General features: G+C 56.6%; 1 protein-coding gene and 2 long non-coding RNA genes across 7 annotated transcripts; 2 read left to right on the forward strand and 1 right to left on the reverse strand.

Moving 5' to 3' along the window:
* Nucleotides 1-581: 581 nt before the first annotated feature.
* Nucleotides 582-8,578, forward strand: LOC120244016. Of its 4 annotated transcripts, none has more exons than XR_005531451.1 (4): nt 582-2,068; nt 2,169-2,205; nt 3,964-4,064; nt 7,477-8,578. It is a non-coding gene; the product is annotated as an uncharacterized LOC120244016 (long non-coding RNA). The 4 variants fall into 4 exon arrangements; XR_005531455.1 differs by lacking the exon at nt 2,169-2,205 and having other exon boundaries at nt 582-1,851; nt 1,963-2,068; XR_005531464.1 differs by lacking the exon at nt 2,169-2,205 and having other exon boundaries at nt 582-1,149; nt 1,963-2,068.
* A 740-nt stretch (nt 8,579-9,318) lies between these two features.
* Nucleotides 9,319-21,871, forward strand: RHOF (ras homolog family member F, filopodia associated). Of its 2 annotated transcripts, XM_039250214.1 has the most exons (5): nt 9,882-10,330; nt 10,605-10,692; nt 19,821-19,930; nt 20,018-20,152; nt 20,998-21,871. In XM_039250214.1, exons 1-5 carry the CDS (start codon nt 10,055-10,057, stop codon nt 21,160-21,162), a joined length of 774 nt encoding a protein of 257 aa, XP_039106145.1. In that variant the 5' UTR covers nt 9,882-10,054; the 3' UTR covers nt 21,163-21,871. The 2 variants fall into 2 exon arrangements, with proteins under 2 accessions (XP_039106067.1, XP_039106145.1); XM_039250136.1 differs by having other exon boundaries at nt 9,319-10,330; nt 19,821-20,152.
* Nucleotides 19,135-21,125, reverse strand: LOC120244120. Its single transcript, XR_005531475.1, has 3 exons — nt 21,037-21,125; nt 20,147-20,261; nt 19,135-19,299 (listed from the first exon to the last, which is right to left on the reverse strand). It is a non-coding gene; the product is annotated as an uncharacterized LOC120244120 (long non-coding RNA).
* Nucleotides 21,872-23,034: the final 1,163 nt, after the last annotated feature.

The following is a 23,034-nucleotide window of genomic DNA, read 5'->3' on the forward strand; positions in this document are numbered from 1 at the left end:
GGCTCTACCTCCCGCGGCTGGGGCTACCCTTCGAGCCGCGGCCACCGCGGCGTGCGCCTGGGGCCTCCAAAACTGTTTCCAAACTGCCAAGACCGGAGGTGGGCTCGTGGGGGCTCGGGGGAAAGGGCTGGGATTTTGAGGGGCGTGTGTGTGTGTGATTGTGTATTTAGACGCTGGGAACCGTTGGGGGGGAGGCAAGACGACTCAAGACGAGTTGCAATCGAGGTATCTTCGCTCCGGCTTCCTCCTCTGCCTCGAGACCCCCCCTCCCCCGTGGTGCTGAGCTAAGGAGGGGAAACCAGGATTTTAACCAAATTAGCATTCACATTCCTGGGAGGATGTAGCCTTCGCCTGGACCTGGGTGATAGAAGCTTTTTGCTGTTTTTATTTTTGGAGACGAGAGCCCTGTAATTGTCCTAAACACATGCTTCTCTCCTTCTCCCCCCCCCCTTCTTCCTCCAGCCACCAACGGAGGAGAGAGTCCCCCTTTTTTGCATTTATCTTTTCCTTCCCCTTTCTTTATTAAAGGTCCGGGAGTGGCGGCGGCCAATCAGCGCGCGGCTTCCATTTTGTGAGTTCAACTCCGAGGCTCCCGGGCTTCGCGAGGACGCGTTTGCAGCCCCCTCTGCCTGTCCTCTCGGGCGGCCGAGGCGAAGGAGCCGCCTTGCTGGGGCTTCGTGGTGGTGTATTTCATATTGGGGCTCTTTTCGGGGTTTGTAATTTGGCCGTGGGTAGGTAATTGGCTGGAGCAGGGCGGCAGGGCGCGGCAGCCAATCAGCGTGCGGCTTCTATAGGGCTTGAGTTATTAGACGCTGATCTCAAAACATCGTTCATCAGACACCAAGGAGAGGCCAACAGATGAGGGGAGCCATTTTTCTGCAATGGAATTAAATGGCCAAGTGGGTTTTTCCTTTGTTGCAAATGGGGAATGTTTTTCCTTTGACTCCACCATCCAGTTCAGGACGCCTCAGTGTTGTGTTTAACATTTGTCAACAGGCTAAAGGACTCACAGTTGGAAGAATGGAGAAGACTTTTTAAAAAGATCTGGATTTTTCCTTATGACTTGGAATCCATCTTTGTCTTGTATAACTAGGTCATAGCACACCATTAATGTCAGCAGTTAACAATTTTGAATTCCAAAAAACCTAAGTAAATGACATATTTAATTTTTTTTCCTTTTTTTCTTGGGTGGGTGGGGGGAGCTTGGAGCTGTCTTAATCTGTATTCTCTTGACTGAACAATAAATTTTTAAATATATATAGTTTCCTCTATTAAACACTTAAACCTGGCCATCTTATTAACTCCTTCTGCTCTCTTTTTAACAAGGTAATGTTTTAAATGTATAGTTTTAGGATTAGCGAAATGGCAGCAACAAAAAATTGTAAGCAGTTGTTACTTTTAAGTTTTTAAAAACCTTTTACATTGTAAGTACCCAATCCATTCTGTCCTTACGCAGTGCAGTTTTCATGTTAATGTTGCTGAGATGTCCTTAATTTTCTGAACCTTCATCTGCATGTATGTCTTTGTCGCTCTTGTCTAATATAAGCCAGTTAAAATGCTTTTAGACGATTTTGCTTTTATAAAGCTGAGGTTTTTTAGCTTTAAGCTTTTGAAAATGTTTAAAGCAATAAATGCTAGTCAGCTTTCTTCCCAGTAACATGTACACGTTCTTTGAAAATCGATCTATTTGAAGAAAAACAGCTCTGTTTTTCTCGTCTTGCTGGGGGGGTGGGTGAGGGAAAGGAAGACCTTCTCTTTGTGTACTGAGTCTAAAGCCGTCACAGGAAACTAGATTAAAACTGGAAAACAAGTCCTAGCTGGTTCGAGCCAAACACCAACGTTAACTCGCGGGTATTTTCTATGGTGGTTGGGATGGCCGTGCGTCTTTTGCCTTTTGTTTGATTTGACTGTGTATTTTCGCCTTTTGTCTCTTAATGACGATCACACCATTGCTATATCCAGAGCAGTAAACAGTCCTCAGCGAAGCCGCCTTTTGCCAACCCAACCCTGGAAAGTTTGCAGAAGTGGAAGGAGCAGAAAATGCCATGAGAGTGTAACTTACAAAAAGGTAACAACAAGACAGACACCACGGTTCCCCCAATAACCCTAACTAAACAATCCCCCCCAAAAGATATTTTTTACATAACACGTCCAAAACCTCCGCCCAGCTTGATCTTCCAGACTCCATGGCACCGGGCTGAGCGGGTAAGTTAAAAAAAAAAAAAAAAAAAAAAGTGCCTTTTGCCCCCTTCGAGGAAATCTTTTTTCGAGCAGGCCAAGGGCTGCAGATGTTTGGGAGCTGTGGGGAGAAGGAGGTTTCTGGAGCTTTATGTTTGGCAGCCGGGTGGGGGTGGGGGGGTCGAGGAGGGGGTCCTCAGAGTCAAATTTTGCCCCTTCTGCCCCGGGAGGCGTGGGGAGGCTCTTCCCAGCGAGCTGGGGCATCCATGGAGACGCCTGCGCTCATCCGCCTCGCTTTTCTAGGTCTGAGCCTTGCTGGGATGGAGAAAATTGAAGTATTGGGGGGAGATGGGGGTGCTCAAAAGACAAGGAAAGCTGCCCGCTCAGCCTAGGGCCTCTCTCGCTCGATTGTCGGGCTCGCACTCTGAAGCCGGCTTTTCGGGGCTCCGGGGCGTGCCTGCGCTTCCTAAGCAAAAAAAAGGACAAAAGGCCGGCGTCCATGTTGGCACCATGACGCAGCATCTCTCCCGCCTGCCACCGAGCGCTGCCTGTTCTCCCGGCCGCGCTCGCTCCTCCCTCCCAAACACGAGTTTTATTTTCAGGTTCAGCAGAGCCGCCGGCCGGGGCCCGGGGCCCAGGTCCCGGCCCGGGCCCGGGATGGGCGGGCGGGGCGGGCCGGGCTGCGGGTGCCTAATGGCGGCCGTCGTTCTCCTTCCTCCCTCCTTCCCCGGGTGTCGTTGGGGGCCCGGGGTGACGGCGGCCCCTCGCCTTACGGGGCCCGAGAGCCCGCCAGGGGACAGCGCCCCACGCCGGAGGGTGGTCGCGGAGACTGCCGCGCGGACCCGGGGTGGGGGGGGCGTCGCGCGCCGCGGCTGCCGCTCTCGCCTCCGCCGGGCGAGGCGGCCAGACGGGCGCCATTTCGCGCGCCGCCCGCGGCTCGGGCGGTGGCGGCTGCTGCGCGCCAGGCGGGAGGAGGGAAGGAGGCGGCGGGGCCGGGCGGGGGGGGGAGGGGAGGCCGGCGCGCCGCCGCCCGCGTGGACGCCCCTGGCCGGCGGAGGCCTCGAACGCGGGCGCGGGCTCCGCAGCCGCCCGGGACCCCACGCCCGACTCGGGGGGGTGGGGGGGGCACGCGGGAGCGGGAGCCAGTAGCAAAGGGCCACGGGGAGTGTCGCGGCCTCGAGGCCCCCCTGACTCCGACCGGCGCCTCCGGAGGCGGCGGGAGCCTCCCTCGCTGCCCGGCCCTGACCCTAGACCGACCCGCACTGCCTACCCGGGCCTCGGTGCCCACGTCTCACCCTCAATGCCCTTAACAACCGAGCCTGAGGGGCAGCGCCCCCTCCCCCCGCCTTTGTCCCCACTTTGGGCTTGAGGCCGTCACGAAAGCCCCCGACGCCCTGATCTGGTCCTACTGGGCACACCCTCCAACCCTGAGCCCTAGAGGCCGGGGCGGGGAGGATCGAGGCCTGGGAAAGCCGAGCGGGCCTTCCCCGGGATCCCCCGAGGCGGAGGGCTCCAGGGTAAGCCCTTGCGTCCCCGGACCGTTCTTGGGGAGGGGACGTGGACGGGGCGGGCCTTTGGAAATGCAGATGAGTCGCCTCCTGCTGCTAGTCGCCCGGGCTGAACCTTCGTGACGCAGCCGCCCCTCACCCCCATCGTTTCCAGAGTGAGGGCCCCCTGGGCAGATGGGAAAGGGGGGCTGTTGTAAGGCTCCCTTTCCCTCAAGGAGACCCTGCACGGTTTGTGGCTATCAACTCCCTGAGAAACTCTCCGACTTTTCCCCGCCAGGCTCTTGGCTGGAGAAAGGGCGACGGCCAGGTACCCCCAGAGTGACCACCCTCCTTTGGACAGCAGAATCAGGCCTAATTTCACTCTGACAATGCTCTAAGGTAGGTGTGAGCCCTTTCCCAGCCTTCGAGGAAGATTTGGGGGCTTGGGCCTGGAGCCCAGAGAGGGCGGGCACCCCAAACCCGCTAGGCTGGTTCTGCAGCCCCTCCCCCACACAGATGTGTGGGACTGTTGTGTGTGAAATCGGCTGCCTGCTGGGCTTGCTCGGTCCATCCATCCCCGCCTGTCAGCTTCTGTTGTCAAGAGTTTGGGGCATGCAATTCTCTGCAGTGTTGAGCAGCATAGGAGAGGCCGAACTTGCAAGTATTTCCCATTTGTGTGTTTTGTGGTGGGGGTGTGGGGGAGGGCCATGGATGCCTCTTCTGAAAGGTAGTCTGCTGCCAGGAAGCCAAGCCCTGCTCTGGCCCTCCCTTCCGGCCTGAGTGGGGGCGTGTGGGGTGACTGTGTGAGCTGGTCTCTTCCCCTCTGATGTCTGGCTGCTACGGAGGTGAACACAAGTATCCGAGACCTAAGCCAGCTTCCTCAGAGAAAGAGGCTTCTGAACTCTTCTCCCCCTTCCTGGGAATTCCCACGGTTTTCTGCATCCCCACCCCCAGCCCCTCAAAAGAGTCCCGGTTCTAAAATGAGACCCACTGGGATTTGAAACCTGGCTGGCCATTTACGTGCTGTGACTTTGCATGAGCTGCTGAGTCTCTGAGCCTGTTTCCCCATCTGCACAAATGGGGCTGGGTCACAGATCCTCCGTCTGCAGTGCGCGGCCGAGTCATACAGGTGGCTCGTTAGAACGAACTGCTGGGGCCCAGTCCTTGAGTTTCTGATTCGAGTTTCTGATTCGGTAGGTGGGGCCTGAGAACTTGCATTTCTAACAAGCTCCCAGGTAGCGCCGATGCTGCAATCTGGGGACACGTTTGAGAACCTTTGGGCTGGGTAACACCTGGGGGCGTTGTGAAGAGGACGTGGGCTAGTGCGCTTGAAACAGGCGTTAGCTTCGTATAATAATGGCAACTCTCCTTACTCTCCTAACCCAAGATGCTGGGCTCCTAGTTTCCCCGCTGTCTCCAGGAAGCGCCCCAGCTGGGGATGGTGTGGCCCTTGATCTCTGACCCCTCCCCCAGGCGGTCTCTAGTTAGTGATTACTTTGATGAACCATTTGGGTCCCAGGTGCCACTGATCTGCACCTCCCCCCCTCCCATCTGGGCTGAGGTTTGGCTTCCTAGGGGTCGGCCCTGCCCACTCTTCTCCTACCCCTCACTGTAAGGCTAAACTGAGGTCTAGGGGAGTGGTTAGGGCTTGACCTGGAGATTTTGAGAGGATCTTGGCGCTCAATCAAGGGAGGCTCTAAGTCAGGCAGCTGTGCTGGTGACCTTGGGCGAGTCTCCTGTGTGAAATGATAATGAAGCCTGCAGGAAACAGGAGTGGGGGGAATTAAGTGTGATTAAGGGGGCTTGGCCTCACGCTCTGACTTCACACTAGCTGATCTCCATTCCCCTGTGGCTGCAGGGAGTGGGGGCTGGGCCGGCTGTGAGCTCCTCCCCCACCAACCCACCCCTGAAGCACGTGGCACTGCCTCAGGGCCAAGGGGAAGACTGGCTTTCCGTAGGCAGGGAGCCAGCACCATTTTTCCTCCGTGTGGTTTGAGTCCGAGCGGTGGCCTGCCCCCAGCTTCACGGGTTCTTCAACGGTCGGGTCATGATTTACGGTCACTCCCCCAAAACCCAGAGAGTAGAAGTGACTCACCCAAGGTCACGAGGCCACCACTGGCAGCCAGGACGGGGTTCCAGGTGTCCTGACTTCCAGCCCACCGCCTGTGTCCATGGCACCCCCCACCCCAGCTGTCTGGGTTATTTCGGGCTCCCTCCCGTGCCAGCCGTCTGCTGGCAGGACTGCCAGGAAGCTGGGAAAGCTGTCTGCTTGAAAGTAACCAGCGTGCCGCTCTTGGCTTTCTGGGCCCCTTCCCTTGGCCCCATGAGGGTCTCCAGTCTCAGATAGCTGGGTTTGGTCCGTCTTGTTCTTTGGCAGGAGGGAAGGAGATTTGACTCCACCATACCTAGCACCAGACCCCCTTCCCCCTATCCAGGGTGAGGGGAGAGCGGGAAGCACTTGGTAGAAGTTGAGGAGGCTCACGTTCTTTTTATCCCATGGGCCTCTTGCGCACGCTGGCCCCAAACTCGAGGTTTTTAAGTTCAGTTCTGTCATTGAGTTGCTCGTTCAACTCCTTTGATCCTCACGTGACTGGCTCTCTGCCTAAGGGTGTCCTGCACCCCTTTGGATAGAGTCCTTAGGGCTCCCGGAGGCAGGGGTCTTTACATCCCAAGGGCATCGGATGATTAAGTAATTGACTTAAGGTTTCCCTCCCAGCCACAGCCTGGAGGGCTGAAGCCAGCTCCTCCACTCCCACCCTCGGAACAATTAGGGAGCAATTAGGTGCTAAACTGTGGTCTGGGTGTGATTCTCCGGAGGGAGAGGTGTCCCGTGACCTGTAAGGGTCATCTCCCCTCCCTAACTCCCATTTCTTCTTTCCTTCTTTCTACTTTCTTTGTTCTCCTATCTTTGCCCCCCTATCCTCCACCCCTGTCACCTCCTGGGGGCAGGGAGAGGCAGAGCAGCCTGTCTGTCCTCTGGCTGTGGTTCCTCCCAGCTTAGAGGTTGGCCCCGCCCCCCGGTCACCCGGCGAGCTCAGGGCGGGGCTGCTCCTGGCGCCAATCCGGTGGGGCCAGCCTGGAGACGGCCACGCCAGCGGAAAGGCGGCCCGAGGCTGGGAGGTGGCTGGACCAGCCTTGCTACTGGACACCAGGGTCCCGCCTCTTCCGGCCCATCCACCGGAGCCCCAGCCTGGAATACGACCTTTTGGACCCTCTGGGTGGAGACTCCCTCTACCTGGACTGTGGAAAGAGGCACCCCGCCATCTTGGAGGCTGCCTGGATCCAGCACTGTCTCCAACTGGCCAGTGACCTCAGCAAGTCCCCGCCCCACTAGGAGCTGAGGTCTCCCCATGTGAACCAGAAGGAGGAAGGTGGATGATGACTGAGGTGTTTCGCATTCTGGCGTTGTGCCGGGAGCTTTGTGTTCCAGCGTGACCTCCCCACCGGCACCACCAAGTGCTGTGACCTGGACAGAGTCCTGGACTCTCAGGCCATCCCTGGCCACTTCGCATCTCTGGGACCTCCCAGAATAGCTTAGTTTCTTCTGCCTCATCTGGGGTGGATGACTCCTCAGGTGTGAGGTGATCTTTCAGGATGCTCTGAAGTACCAGGAGAGGGGAGTCTGTAAGAGGTGTCAGTAACCTCCCCATTCTAAGCTGTGCTGGCCCGGCTTGACCCTGGCAAGACCAGTGGACCTGGCCCTTCTCTCCTGAGCTCCGCTGGCTCGCTCCCTAGCGTCTGTTCCGTGTCCGTCAGCTCTATGGCAAGAACCAGCTTAAAGAATCTTTCTTGCTCACCTAAACCTCCCCAGGAATTCCTGGTGACTAGAAGATGAATGACTCGGGCCCTCAGAACACCTCACAGGTAAGGGAGCAGGGCTCCCCTTGCATGTGGGCACCCGGCTTAACTGGCCAAGGCCCGGCCCAGCTGCCTCTGAGGAAGCTCTCAGCAGCTGGCCTGGCTCCTGGGTATTTTTAGGTACAGATCCAGTCCCTTCACCACCACTGGAGCTGGGTCCAAATCAAACACACTCCAGGCCGGGTGGGGCTGGGGTGCTGCCAGCCCCTCGGCCAGGCGGGGGGTGGGCAGGCCGGCTGGGCCTGCGTCAGCTGCTGTCCCTTGCTGCCGGCAGGGCTGGGAAGCCTCGCTCTCCCCCTCCCCCTCCGTGTTGTGGAAGCCATTCGTTCTGCCTTAAGTTGGGATCGTAGCCCTCTTTCTCGGGTGAAGAAAATAGAAACCCAGGTCCAAGGATTTTGAGGAAAGTCAGCATGTGTGATGAACTCCCAAGTGACTGTTTGCTCAGAGGGGGATGACCCTCCTAAGTGAATTCTCCCCCCAGCCCCTCTCTTTCCCTTCTGTACCTCCCCTAGCTCAGAGGCCCTGATTTAGGGTCAGGTCCAGGGTTGGCTGCAAAGGTAAGTGGTCTTCCGCTCACTCCAAGGCCCCTGCCAGCCTCAAGCTGCAACTGTGAGAAGATGACCCCCAGCCGATCCTCACCAGCCAATCCCAGCTCCTCCCTGGTCACCAGAGAGAGCTTGAGGGCCTGGCTTTGGCTGGGCTCCTGTTCTGTTCAGGAGTCCCCTGTCTGACACCCGCTCTTGAGCCTGGCAGCAAGGCCCTCGATGATCTAACCCCAGTTACCTTGACAACCATGTCTGGCCTCCCTCCTCGCTCCCCAGGCACTGTGGAATCTGATGGGGTTTCCCGGCCACCGTGCGTTTGTTCTGCTCCCATTGGACCGCCCTCAACACTGCCCAGTCTTGGCTCAACCTTCCCTGAACCCTACAGGGTTCGGTCTCTAAAGCGTTCACAGCTCCCAAACGCTTTTAAGAGACTGCTCCCCCAAGGCCGAGCTCCCTGCAGGCAGGAACACAGTTGCCTCTCAATAATAAACTTGTGTGGTAATAAAGGAACGAATGAGTTGCTGTGAATTTGTGTGGGGGTGCTTGACCTAGCAGGCGGCTCTCTGACCGGCTGACGGCTTAGGACTTTTCACCTAACAGCCTGGAACTGGGGGGGCCTTACCTCCTTTTTCCAGCTCTGGGCTCTTTTTTGTAAGCTTCCACGAGCGGTCGTTGCTGCCCTCTGGTGGTCAGACCTGCCTTGCATCCGCTGAGAACGGACGGGGCACTTATGAAATTGCCAGGTTGGCAATTTCCTCCCCGAAGTAAAATTTACCTGCTCTTTACTGAGAACCTAGAAATTCAGAATCATCCAGGTGGCGGGGTGGGGTGGGGCGGGGCAAGAAGATCCTGAGCCTGCCTAGCCGTCTCTGAGGAACCTACCAGAGATTTCACCCCAGCTGTTTGGGCCCCTCTCCCTACTTAGCCATGCCTCAATGCCTGCCTGCCACACACGGCCTCCAGGGGTCTCCTGCCTCGCCTGACCACTAGCCTGGCTTGTGCAAAGGACTGTTGCAGGGAAGGAAGGGATGGGGGACAGGTGGTCTCAGCCAGCAGCTCCAGTATTATCCTGCACATAGTGCTCACTAAGCTGTTTTGATCAAGGGGCGTGGGAGGATCGGTGAGACTGCCTGGGATGAAGATAATGTGGCTAATGGCTGGAGAGCGCTTAATCTAATTTCAGGGTGGGGTGGGAGTTATCAGAGGGCCCAACTTCTACTAGATCTGCCCTAGCCTTCCCCATCCCTTCCTCAACGGTGTCTTCCTCGGTTCACGCCTCTGGCCCCTGCTAGAAAGAGGCTTCCGCCCGCGTGGTTTGGGGCCAACCCCCAAAAGGCATTGTTCCGGGAGTCCTTCGCCAGCTCTCCAAGACGACTGCCCGCCAGAGGGCGCCAGACGTCCACCTTGCGCTCTTAGGGAGGTGGGAGGGGTAGGTGAGGGGAACTGCTCTTCCCCACCCCCAACCCGCACCCACACTGGCTCCCGTAGGGCTGGGTTAGGCGGGCAAACACACACCCCGTGCCAGCATCCTCCCTGACTCGACCAACCTACCTTGTGGGGAAACTGAGGTCAGAAGCCGACTTGGCCCAGGTTATACAGCTGGGGCGGGGCAAAGCGAGGGGGCTTTTCCCAGAGCTGGAGACCATGGCTCCGCGAACTCTGGTGCTGGGGCAACGGTCCGCCAATCAAAGAGTCCCTGTCAGACAGGGGAGGCCGAGCCGGCCAATCAGAGGGTCCCTGCCAGAAGGCGGAGCCTGCCAATCAGGGGTGCCTGGCGAGGTAAGGCGGAAACCATTGAATCTCGCCGGTGGGGGGCGCGCCGTGACGTGCAGAGGAGCGAGTGGGAGCCGCGCTTCGGGCTGGGCACCTGTTTCTCAGTTGCCTCAGTTTCCCTGGGAATGACAGGTGAACGCACCGGGCTAGGACTCTAACGGGAAGGAAAACTGAGGTTGGGAGGTGGGCCCGGGTGGCTGCCTGGCGGAGGCGATGCCTGCACGTAGTGGGAGGGGCTTCTCTAGCTCCGCCCCTGGGTCCCGCCCCGCCCCCGCCCCCGCCCCCGCCCCCGCCCCCGCCCCCGATCTCTCAGCCCCAGCGGTCTGTCCCGCGCGCGGTTGCCAGTGCCGCCGGTTCCCGGCTATGGAAGCCCCCAGGGCCCCGGGCCCGGACCCGGGCAGAAAGGAGCTGAAGATCGTGATCGTGGGTGACGGCGGCTGCGGCAAGACATCACTGCTCATGGTGTACAGCCAGGGCTCTTTCCCTGAGGTGAGGCCCACCGGGAGGGGGTGGTGGGGGCTAGGCTACGGGGGAAATGGGCTTGGGACCATCGGGGGCGACAGACGGCCTTCAGCCTGGACCCTGGCTCCCGGGCGTCCGGCGCGCAGAGGCAGCCGCCACCCCGGGGCGCCTCCTCGGGAATTCCAGAGCCCATCTGGGTGAAGGGAGCTGAGCTAGATGGGGTGACAGTGGGGAGCAGTGCAGCTGGACCCTGGGCCTCCGTCGCACCCCTTAAGAACCAGCCCGACCCCTTCTCCGACAGCACTACGCCCCATCCGTGTTCGAGAAGTACACGGCCAGCGTGACTGTGGGCAGCAAGGAGGTGACCCTGAACCTATACGATACCGCTGGTGAGTGCGCCTGCGCGCCGAGGGTCCCGGGTGTCTGGAGGGCTTCCCCCGCCCGGGGATCCCCCTCCGGGGATCCCCACCACCACCAGCCTCCGTGGGGCCTTGACATCCCGTCACTCCTGAAGGCCGCGGAGAGGCGCTGGCAGGGTCGCCCTGGGCTCAGAGGGACTCAGTCGCCCCTTTGAAAGGAGCGTCTTTGACTGGCATGAGCTCCTCGGCCACCCTCCTAGCGCTGATATGCTGAGAACCCACGGCTTCGTTCCTCTCCCTGGTTCTAGAAAACCGTGGGCATCCCTTCTGCACCCCATGGTTCCACGATTTCATGCGCTGCATGCTGTGATCTCTTTAGGATTCTGTGGGCTGCAGGTTTGAGTCCACTGATGCTGGGATTCTGTGGGCTGAATTTCTGGGTCCTACGGTTCTGTAATATTCTGGGCTACAGATCAGAGGATTCTTTGGTTGACAGTCTTGAGGCTCCAGGGTCCTGTGGATGTTATATCTGAGCTCCACGCTTCTGGGATTCCATAGGCTACCATACACAGTTCTGTCTGCGGCTCTGAGCTTGTGGTTCTGGGATTTTGTGACTACAGTTTTCTGTATCTTCCTGGTTCCCTGGGAACAAACCAAGCACTGAGGAAGGAACAGAGTGCTCAGGAACATAAGTCCAAAAGAAGGTTCTCTCTCCGTGCCACCTGCAGCTCCTAGAGCAAGTGGATTTATGCGAATCCAGTTATCAGAGTCCCTGTTGTTTAGGGCTGCGGGGTGGGGGTGGGGGGGGGTCTGCCTTCAATCCCCCTCTGGGCTGAGCCAACATTGAGGGACAAAGGTCAGGATCCCCAGATAGGACCTCACCCAACCTCTGTGACTCAGTGTTTAGTGATCTGTGTGGAACCATGTCATCAGGTGCCCTTTTCCCTACCAGCCAAGCCTTGTACGTGTAAGGGGAAGTCTCCACGGGCCTGGGATGGAGCCCAAACCCAGACATGCCCCACCCCAAGCCTGCCAGTGGTATCTCTCAGTCCACCCTGGAGAGAATCAGAAAAGAGATTGTCTGGTCCCCAGACCCCTCCTTCGTTCCTGACTTCATCAGCCTTTACTGTATGGTGGCTCCTGCCTGTAGCGGCTTCTAAAGACACCCATCTTGTTGGATGAGGACCCCAAAGGACTACCCCAAGGACAGGGCCATGCTTCCAGCCCTGTGAACTGAGAAAGGTTGCTGAGGAATTCCCAGGGGCACAGCTCTAGGAGCAGTAAAAATCATGGTGTGTCTGGGACACTTTCAGTTTCACATGCTTCCTGTTGGGGACCCAGGCAGGGGAAGGTCCATTAGCCCCACTTTGTGGGTGGGGTGCTGGTGCAGCAGGGAGAGTCAGAGCGGGGAGTTGTCACTCCTCCTTCCTCTGGCCTCAGGGCTCCTCCCATCAGATCCCTGGGGTTCACTGTTCATAGATGCCTCCATCAGACCCAACACAGGGACCACTTCAGGTGGCTGTGGCCTCGCCAGAGAAAGGTGCCCAAAGAACGTGTCAGGACAGATTGTGGTGTGGAGGTTCCGGAAAGTTTCTGGGTTTGCACTAACAGGTGCTGTGGGAGGGATGGAGGGGCTCCAGGCCCAGTCATCAGAGGCACACAGCCACCAGGGCAATGACGATCTAACTGCCACATGCTTTGGAATCAGACCTGGGTTTTGTTGATGCTGGCTCCTTGGCCGTGTGTCATCGGAGACACCTGGACCTCAGGTTCCTCATCTGTAATCAGGGTAAAAAAGTCTTGAGGAGTAAATTAGATCCGTGTGATGTACAGCACAGGTGCCGGCTCTTGGGAAGGGCTCGCTAAGTGTTGTGACTTTTTAAGCACCACCCCCCCACACACACACATCATTCAGGCTCAGACCCAAGCCCAACCTGTTCTGAATCCATGGCCTGCAGAGATCTGTGCCGGCCTCACCCTGCACTGCCAGCAAGGCTCTTCCAAGCAGCAGAAAAACAGAGCTGGTGTTTGAACCTCTCAGTGGAGCCCTGGGGGAGTAGACTGGCTTCCCAGTCAGCAGGACAGCCCAAGGAGGAATACGCAGGGAGAAAGAAACATGGGTGCTCCTTCCAGGGTGTCCCAATGCGACCCAGGAAGCCCTGTCGCAAGGAACATGGAGGAGAGACTGGGTCATTCCTCTTCCACATGCCAAGTGCCCAGCATGGCGCTTAGGGAATGAATGGAGAATAAATCTGAGCGACGCCTGGGTGGCTCAGTTGGTTAAGCGTCCAGCTTTGGCCCAAGTCATGATCTCACAGTCCGTGAGTTTGAGCCCCATGTGTCTGGCTCTTGTGCTGACAGCTTAGAGCCTGGAGCCTGCTATGGATTCTGTGTCTCCCTCTCTCTCTGCCCCTCCCCTGCTCATGCTCATGCTCTGTCTCTCTCTCTCTCTCTCTCTCAAAAATAAGCATTAAAGGAAAAAGAAAAAGAATAAATCTGGATTCAGAGACACCCTTGGAAAAGGTCCTCTGTGATAAAGGCAGTGAGATCTTCTCCACCTGTAGGGTAGATGGATACCAAAAATAAGCGGCAGAAAAGGATGGCCACATGACCAACCAGAGAAAGGTAGAGACTAAGAGGGTGAAGGGAATGGCTGAACTGGAGATGAGTCTAGTAAAAGCTGTTGTAGAAGGTTCTGGAACCTGATGAGCTAAACCCTATGGTGTGGGGGAGGGGAGTGCAGAGTAGTATCTTTCCAACCAACCACTGGTGACCAGAGCTGTGGGCCGGGGGTGGTCCCTGAGAGGCTGCATTTCTCCACACCCAGGGCCTTGGCCACAGGGGTCTGCGTGGGAGACCAGTCTGGCTGTGCGTCTCCATCCTGCGGAAGCAGCTACAGACACCGCAGTGGTGGGAGGGTGGTTGGAGGGGTGGCGGAGCTCTTAGTGCTGACAGGTGAAGGGGAGGCGGGCTCCCCTGCCGCCCCGCCCCGACACTGTCAGAGGCAGGAAGCTGTGGTGAGGTCTGAAGTTTCCTGGGCAGAGGGGAGGTGGGGACAAGGTGGGATGTTAAGACACCAAGTAGAGATGGAGCTATCTGGGCCTTGGGGTGCGGCCCGGGGTGGGGGTGTCATGGGGGTTGCCCAGGAAGCTGGGGACTGTCCCCTTCCCAACCTGAGATGGCAACAATAGGAAAAGTTGGGAGCGAAGGAGTTGCTGAGATGGGATCAGGGATGAGAGGGTACCTAGGGGCCAGGAGCGCTGGAGGCTTGAGGAGCCGAAGCCAAGGGCCAGTCAGAACGTGGCCTCCGCTCCAGGCGGGGGCTGCCCCAGCCCCGGCTCCTCCTGCCTCTGGGGAGGAAGCGCAGGTGGGCGGGCCCCAGTAGCAACAAGTGGGTTCCTCTTCTGCAGCTTCCCCTTCTCACGCTGCCTTCGCCCCTCTTCTCACCAACGCCCTGGCTGGAGCCCGGAGCCACCTGTTCTGTGTATGTCCAGCAGATCTGGGGACCACTGTGGCCCAGGGACACCCTCTCTCCTCAACTGGGCTCTAGGCCTTAGAAATCCCTGCCCCTGGAAGAGATGACTGACACAGCAAAGCTCTTTCCCACAAAGGAAATACCCTCATGCTAGGCGAGAGCCTCACTTCCTCCCCACCCCACAGCACTGCCAGCTTCAGGAAGATGGGCCACTTCAAGGGGAGCTGTGGCCCAGAAGACCTTTCCTCGCCAGAAACAAATGCGTTCTTTTGCACGTAACTCTGTGCAGGCCCATCTACAGAGGCCAGAGTGGGAGCCTGCTGTGCCTCTGGACAGGTGACTTGGCCCCTTTCAGCCCTGGCATCAGTGTGAGTAAATGGGGAGGGTTATAGTATCATCTTGTGGCTGGGGGGCCCCCTAAAACGTGTGGGTCCAAAGATCCAGGATTAGAACCCCTCGCCCAGGCCTCCAGCCCCTGGAAGTTTCTGGTTCAAGAGTAACCACAGTAACAGTCCTTCACCTCTGTCCAGCATTGCTTAGTCTGTAAGTCCTTTCCTTCCAGTATCAGGGGCAGGGTTATCAACCCCTTTAACAGATAAGGAAACCGAGGCCCGGAGAGGGAAGACAACCAGGTCACGGAACAAGAGTCTGAGTGTAGCCTGGCTCTCCTGACTCATAGAGGAGAGGTGTCTAGAACACTCCACACCTCCCGAGGGGACATGAGGCCAACAGCACCTGGGAGTCCATCATTTGCAGGCCTGGTCCCCACGTGGAGGTGTGAAGGTCCACACTGAATCTTGGGAAAGTTGAGCCAGGGACCGTCAAGCCAGGAAGGCAACCCGGAGGAGGGAGCTGGAATCTGGTTTGGCTGCCCATCCCCTCCCAGAGCTCCTCTTGAGATACCTGTGTTGGCAGTCTTTGCCTTATTTGGCCAGGCCTGGGGCTTGTAGGGTGAGGAGATGGCTCCCTACCCTCTCAAGTGGACCGAGAGAGGCACCCCCAGTAGCCTCACCTATGGTCCTCTTTTACAGAGCATCCCCTTAGCTGTGTGACTTAAGGCAACTCGCTTCACTTCTCGGTGCTTCACTTTCTGCATCTCTGAAATAGGGATAACTGCAGCCCTACCTTGTTAGCATCGTAATGAGGTAGTGCAGGCAACGGGCTTCAAATAAAGCCACGAGTGAGCATAATGAGCACTGCCGACGCGTGTGTTTCACTGGTGAGGAAACCACCTGTGAGGAGACAAGGTCCAGAGGTTAACTGCCGATTGGGGATCTCTGGGGAAGGCTTCCTGAGAGAGTTTTTGGCCATTTTCGAGTGGTGTGGCGGGCAGCTGACCTTGGAGTTAGGGACTGAGTTGGCGCTCCAGCTCCCAGGGAACCTATGACCTTGAAAAAGGCCCCCCTCAGCCACATGGACTCCTAACAGGAAGAACTTTCTCCACGCAGCTTACCTCTCTGGGTGGCTGCTTAAATTAACACAGGTGATCCAGGTGAAGTGCCCTTGCTGACAGCCGGAAAGGTTGTCATTCCGCCTACTCCCCCGCTCGTTGGTGAGTTCATTCACCAAATGTTCATTGTGTGTGCCTGTGTCCCAGGGGTCATGACAGCTGCACAGAGATGGCCCCTGTCCTCAGGGGCAGCTGTGTTCATGGGGGGAGACAAAGCCAAACCAAAGCCCAACGTCAGGTAGTGATCCATACTCAGAATAGTAAAGCCATGGTCGGGTGTGGGGCAGACGGGGTCGAAGGCTTTGTCTCTGAGCAGTCAGGAAAGCTGCCCCAGAGGAGGTGACATTTCTGCAGAGACCTGAAGGAAAGGAGGGAGCAAGCCTTGCTGCTACCTGGGGAAGAACCTTCCAGAAGAGGGAACAGCAAGGGCAGAGGCCCCCGAAGGCGAGCAGCTAGGTCTGACTTCCTCCTTCAACCCACTGCGGCCGACTTGTGCCCTCATCAGCTCTGCTGAGATCCTCACAGGCTGTAATCGCTAACCCCCTGGCACCCAGGCCTGGCCTCTGCTGCATCTGACAAGAGCCGAACAGCGCGGAACCACCACCAGCCAGGCTTGACTAGACACCTGCTGGGCACCAGGGGTTATTTTTGGGGACAGACATGGTCCCTGCCCTCAGGGTGCTTACAGTCCTTGGGAGACAGGCAGTAAACTAGTGTCTGAGCACGGATTGTGGACAGCCGGGGTGGGGGCAGACTGTGAGGGGAGAGACGAGGGCGGCATCTGAGGAGCCAGCCAGTCAGGATGAGGGAAGCCGTCGGAGTAGAGGGCGCCTGTTTTACAACTACTTGCCTACTCCTGCGGTATTTTTTTTTTTTTTTAATGTTTGTTTTTGAGAGACACAGCACGAGCAGGGGAGGGGCAGGGAGAGAGGGAGACACAGAATCCAAAGCAGGCTCCAGGCTCCGAGCTGTCAGCAGAGAGCCCGACGCGGGGCTTGAACTCAGGAACCGTGAGATCATGACCTGAGCCGAAGTTGGACGCTTAACCGACTGAGCTGTCCTTGCCGTATTTCTAACAGGGACTGGACATGTGTGTTATGCCAGAATTAGGAACTGCATCATTAAATCATGGAGGACCAGAACCTACTTTTTGTACAATGCAAAGCAGAACAGAGCCTTGCTGTGTATCAGCAGGAGGAATGCTTGACTCAGAACCTGATGAACTGGGGTTGAGTCCTGGCTGGGTCACTGAAGACCTCAGGCATGTCACTTCTCTGAAGCTAAGTTCCTGTGTACATGGGAGTATTCTCAACTTCCTGACTAGCACATCAGGTGGTGGCTGTGGGATTCTTAACTGTCTGTAGGCAAAAGCCCTCTAAGAAGTGTATAAAGCAGGGTGTCTGGGTGGCTCAGTGTGTTAAGCATCCGAATCTTGATTTCAGCTCAGGTCATGACCTCACGATTTGTGAAGTTGAGCGGTGACAGTGCAGAGCCTCCTTGGGATTCTCTCTCTCTCTCCCTCTCTCTGCCCCTCTCCTGCACTGTCTCTCAAAATAAATAAAAAACCATTTTTTTAGAAAGTGGGGCACCTGGGTGGCTCAGTCAGTTTAGTGTCCAACTTTGGCTCAGGTCATGATCTTGTGGTTCATGAGTCCGAGCCCCACGTCGGGCTCACTGCTGTCAGCATAGAGCCCGTTTAGGATCCTCTCTGCCCCTCTCTCTGCTCCTCCCCCGCTTGCACTCTCTCAAAAATATACATCAGAAAGTAATAAATAAAAAGTCTACAAAGCACAAGGTGGTATTATTGTGAAGTAGAAATAGAAGATGATTATCCTAGAAAAGGGAATAATGTGGACTATCAGTCTGAATATTTTTAAATAATGCTAAGAATATGAAAAAAAAATTAAAAACCATTCCAGGTGTGGGGAGACAGCAATACAAAGGCTCTGAGGCATGAGAGCTTGGTGGGTTTGAGAAACAGTGGGTGGGGGGCGGGAATGAGGGGAGAGGGAGAGATAAGGTCAGGGTCCATGGGTGCAGGTCACATAGACCCCTGGGAGATGTTTGGATTTAGTACAAAGGGCAATAGAGAGCTATCAAAGGTATATATATTTTTTTATTTATCCATTTTGAGAGAGAGAGAGTGAGCAGGGGAGGTGCAGAGAGAGAAAGAATCCCAAGCAGGCTCCTTGCAGACTCAGGGTTCGAACTCACAAACCGTGAAATCATTGCCTAAGCCAAGACCAAGACATTTAACTGACTAAGCCATGCAGGTGACTCTACTGAAGATATTTTTCCTATCTTCATGAAGATATCCTCAATAGAGGCATGGAGAGAGGCAGGATTTCACTTGTGTTTTAGATTCACCCAGCTGCTGGGTGGGAAATGGATTGTTGAGAGGCAGCAGACCATGGGAGGCCAGCGGTGGCTTGGATGGTGGCATGCTGTCCAATAGAACTTTCTGCAGTGACAGATGTCCTGCATCTGAACTGCCCGTTACGGTAGCCACTACCCCTGTGTTGCAATTAATCACTTGAAATGTAGCTAGTGCAGGGGCGCCCGGGTGGCTTAGTCGGTTAAGCGTCCGACTTTCGCTCAGGTCATGATCTCGCGGTTCGTGGGTTCGAGCCCCGCGTCGGGCTCTGTGCTGACTGCCAGCTCAGAGCCTGGAGCCTGTTTCAGAGTCTGTCACTCCCTCTCTCTCTGACCCTCCCCTGCTCATGCTGTCTCTCTCTCTCTCTCTCTCCTCGAAATAAATAAATAAAACATTTTAAAAAAAAAATGTAGCTAGTGCAATGGAGAACCTGAATTTTTAATGTTAATTAATTTAAACAGCCACATGGGGCTAGTGGCTCCCCTATCGGACAGCACAGGTCTAGAAAGACATGCACAAAGATTCAGAGAGGATACAGTCTGGAGATGGGCTGGGTCAGCCTCCTGGCCACTTTCCCACCGTTGTACAAGGATTTCTCCTGTTTCATAAGGACAGAAGAATCTGAGTCAGTGGGCCCTGACAGTCCCTCACCCCTTCCAGAATGTTGGGGGGACTCTGGCTGAATCGCAGCATGGCGCCCCCACCCCCCACCCCCCGCCGGCCCAACCACTGTCATAGCTGTGGCTGCCATTCACTGCATCCTGTCAGGGGTCCTGGACTGAGGGAGAACCAGTGGGAAGGGAGAAGGTGGCAGTGTCCTGGCAGCAGCTGGGGGGCAGGAGCGGGATGTGGTCTGTCCTCATTCAGCGCAAAGGCCAACGTTGGCAGGGAGGGAGCCAGAGGGCAAGCTGGTGCCTCCCCGGGGGAGGGGGAGGGGCAGGGGATTGCTGGGCCTCTGTGTTCCGGGTAACGGAAGGAGGTCACCTTTGTGCCTCTAAAAACACTAAGGCATATGGTGACTGCGCGCAGGGCATAGCCGTGGGCCTGCTTCTAGACCAGGGCAGACCTCCTCCACGACATCACCGGCGAGATGTGAATTCAGCCGGGTTTGCTGGAGAACAGAGTCAGTGGTGATGGCTCCTGTTTGATACCTGGACTCTGGGTGACAGAACATGCTTGTCCTTAGAAAATCCGCAGGGCGCTATTCCGGGGTGAAGCAGCAGGATGCCTGCCCTTACTCTCGCGTGGCTCACTGTTTACATATAGAAAGGGCAAGTGGGCCAAAGTGTAAGCACTCGGGGATCTGAGGGAGTTCGTAGCACTCTTTTTGCAATTCTCCTGTAAGTTTAAAATTGTCAATGTAAAAAATTACTAAAGACATTACAAAGCCACACTCAGCCGTGGCCCGTGATTCAGTCTGCGCTGGGGGAAGGGTGTTCAGCCTCCCCACGGGAGCCTGAGTGTGGTGAGCTGTGCTGGTCACCCCTGCACCCCAACACTGGCCTGGACTGGCCCAGCCCCTGAGCCTTCAGGGAGGGGAGGGCCTCGGCCCGAGTCTGCCTCTCCAACCTGAGTGCCAGGGCAAGGCAGGTGGCGGTAACTGTCATGGGCAAAATTGCTAGCAAGTTCCTCCAGCTTTTGCAGATTATCACCCCAAAATCACCCCAGCTCTGAGCACTGCATGGGGTTCATCTTGTGCAATCTTTGCTACTGGGGGTCGCCACCTCTGTTTCACAGATGAGGAAACTGAAGCCTTAGCGACAGAGTCATCAACCCCTTGCCCATCTGAGCCCAGACAGGGGCATCAGGTGGACAAAGAAGTGGTGCCTCTCTGACCCCTACCTACCCTCCGGTTTCAGGGCAGGAAGATTATGACCGGCTGCGACCCCTGTCCTACCAGAACACCCACCTCGTGCTCATCTGCTATGACGTCATGAACCCCACCAGCTATGAAAACGTCCTCATCAAGGTGAGGCCCGTGACCCAGCCAGCCTGCCTCAGGGGTGGGGACCACGGGTCTGGCCTCAGCCTTGATGCCTGCCTTCTCCCTCGACAGTGGTTCCCCGAGGTCACACATTTCTGCCGTGGGACCCCCATGGTGCTCATTGGCTGCAAGACAGACCTGAGGAAGGACAAGGAGCAGCTGCGGAAGCTCAGGGCCGCCCAGCTGGAGCCCATCACCTACGTGCAGGTCGGTCGGGGGTCTTCATTCTCTCCACCTCCATCTCCCTGCTCTCGGCCCTCTTCTTCCCTGCCTCCTTTAATCCTTATAACGCTGAGGCATGTTCTGTTAGCACCCCCTGTTTCATGGGAGAGAAATGGAGGCCCAGAGAGGGTAAGTGGAGGTTAAGTCACACAGCTAACATGCAGTGTACGGCCAGGATCCTGTCCCAGTCACTCTGGCTCCAGAGCCTGGGTCCTTAACCACCATCCTGTCCTGTCTGCCAGAGGGAGGGGCAGGCCTTGTTCGAAAGTAAGGTTCCCCTCCCCGTGAGAGTCACGGGTAAAACCAAAGCCTGCAACTTTCCGGGTGAGGCATGGAACGATAAAAGGAACACAGAGGAACACTAGTAAGAAAGTTTAATAAAAAGGAAGAAGCATTAATAAAAATAAATGTTAGAAGCAGAGACAGGTTTTACTCTCCTAGCAAGCTCAGTTTCCTTAGTTGTGCTCTTGAGAAGAGGCACGTAGGAAGCCCTTTGTGTCTGGAGGCCTCTAGCTCTTGTCACAGGCCTGGCAGACACAGTTGTCGGATTTGGGCCCCTCTCTGCCTGAGGGTGGACAGGAGAGAGGCAGCTGCAGCCCTCAGGCCACACCAGACAGGCCTTTATGTTCCGTCCACCCAAGCTGGGGGTGGGGGGGTGCCTGGGCCGGGGACAGGGAGAAGGGTGCTCCACACGAAGGCCTTTGCCCCCACCCCCCGGGGGGCTCCCAGAGCCAGCTCCAAGTCCCCAGATCCATGGGGGGGGGGGTGTTGTCAGGAGGCGCCCCATGCTCTAGACCCCTCATCTAATGCTGGCCCCTCCCCCCACCCAGGGCCAGAGTGCTTGCGAACAGATCCGAGCTGCCCTCTACCTGGAATGTTCTGCCAAGTTTCGGGAGAATGTGGAGGACGTCTTCCGAGAGGCCGCCAAGGTTGCCCTCAGTGCTCTGAAGAAAGCACAGCGGCAGAAACAACACAGGTTGTGCCTGCTGCTCTGACCCCTCTGGGCAGGGCATAAACCCTCAGGGCGAGACTGACGGGGGCGCCAAGCCGCCAGCCCCGGATTATACCCTGAGATCCTGCCCCACCCCCAGCTTTCCAAGGGCACCTGGAGGTGGGTGTCTCCCTGTGTCTGGAGCCTCTGGTTACACTCTTAGAACATTCTGGAGATCTCTTCTTTCCCAGCTGGGGCTCTGACCATGAACTCACCTTGGGTTCACACTGGAGCCGTGGCCTGCATGGAGGTGGGTGAGGGTGCTGGACTCAGTCCCTCTGTACCTGGAACCAGCATTTGTCCCCAGGACTCAAGAGTACGCGGCCTCCCCCCAACCATGTGTGTTCCCCTCGGCACCCCCAATTAGGTCCTCAAAACCTATGCTTGAAACAAAGAACTACATCCGGTACGTGGATAAATGTGGATTCATCAGCGTTCTGCACAGCCCCCCAAGCCCGCTGCTCCCATGTCACCCACGTCCCTGGGCTCTGGAGATAGGCACGACTGCATCCTCCAGCTCCTCGCTTCCTTCCTCCAGGAGCTCGGGGGCCACGATGGGATGGGGGCCTATCGGGACAACACAGGCACTAGCCCCGGACATGGGCGCCAACAGCGGCCCCGGCCCCCCAACAGAGGACTCCAGTCTCAGCCTTTGGCTGGGCCGCCACCTTTCCAGAGCTGGTGAACATGCCTGAGGGGGACAAGGAACTCTCTCTCAAAAGGCAAAAACCACATATCCGAGCCCTGCTCAGGGGATCCTCGCCTGCAAACCACCCCCCTCCCCAGTGCCAGAAACTTGAGATGAAAAGTGACATCAGCTCCGAGTGATCTTGGGCAAGTCACTCCTCTCTATAGACTGGTTCCCTATCTGCAAAAGGATGGCACTGGCTCATTTTAATAGTCATCAAGCTTCCTCTGTCCCTCACGGCCTCCACTTCTGCCATCCTGAAGCTGAGACCATTCTGACCTGGGAAAACACACTTAACCCCTAGCTGCAGATCCACTGCACCTCCTTCTGCAAGGTCTGTAGTCACGTCCAGGAGCTTTAAACAAGTGCCCTCAGGCGATTCTCATGCCCCAGAGACTGCCAGCTGCTTGCTTCCTGAGCGAGCCAGGAGTCAGCCTTACTGAACACGGCGTAATGGCTTCAGGTGGCCCCTGCCCTCCCCGGGATCTCCTGCCTCAGCCCCACTAAGCCTGAGCCTCTCTGAAGTCAATTGCTAGGGAGACACTTCTGCATTCCACCCACCTCACACAGGTTCCCCACGGCCCTGCCATGCCCTGGGGAGTCAAAGTGGCGTCAATGCAAGGACTCATGGACAAATGACAATATGGAACGAAGTATGCAAACTGTATAGTCTGTGGACCAAAGCTGGCAGCTGCCTGTTTTTGTAAATAAAGTTTTGTTGGGACACAGCCACACTCATTTATCTATGCATTAGCTGCTTTTGCCCTACGACTGCAGTCTAAGGTAGTTGTGACAGATTATTTGGCCTTCAAATATTTACCATCTGGCCCTATACAGAAAAAGGATACTGACTCCTTGTCTGGGGAAAACCCAAGCGCCTGAGGGCCAGATGGAAGGCGCAAACGAGGGAAACAGGACAGGTATAAAAGGGAGTGGTGGGGTCTGTGGCACACTAGGAAGCAAGCACCCCATCCTAGGCAGGCAGCTCAGCCCGGCCAAGAACCGCCCTGTGGGAATGTTGACAGAGGTCTTTACATTTTTCTAGGGAAAGTAGAAATCTGGGTTTTTATGTGGACTCTTACTGGGGTGGAGGGGAAATCTCATTTTAAAAATGTAACAATTAATAAAGCTTAAACTCCTCTGAGGGCCAAAGCATGACTGGATGCCAGCTGTGAACTCTGGTCCAGG

Source organism: Hyaena hyaena, unplaced genomic scaffold (assembly GCF_003009895.1).
Source record: "Hyaena hyaena isolate Hyena2069 unplaced genomic scaffold, ASM300989v1 scaffold_0, whole genome shotgun sequence".
NCBI lineage: Eukaryota > Metazoa > Chordata > Mammalia > Carnivora > Hyaenidae > Hyaena > Hyaena hyaena.

What these genes read in the sequence shown, in the direction of transcription:
- RHOF (XM_039250136.1), top strand. Translation starts at nt 10,055, where the DNA reads ATGCCTGCACGTAGTGGGAGGGGCTTCTCTAGCTCCGCCCCTGGGTCC. An exon ending in GCCAGGGCTCTTTCCCTGAG is followed by an intron (nt 10,331 to 10,604) that starts GTGAGGCCCACC and finishes CTTCTCCGACAG; the next exon opens with CACTACGCCCCATCCGTGTT. An exon ending in AGCCCATCACCTACGTGCAG is followed by an intron (nt 20,153 to 20,997) that starts GTCGGTCGGGGG and finishes CCCCCCACCCAG; the next exon opens with GGCCAGAGTGCTTGCGAACA.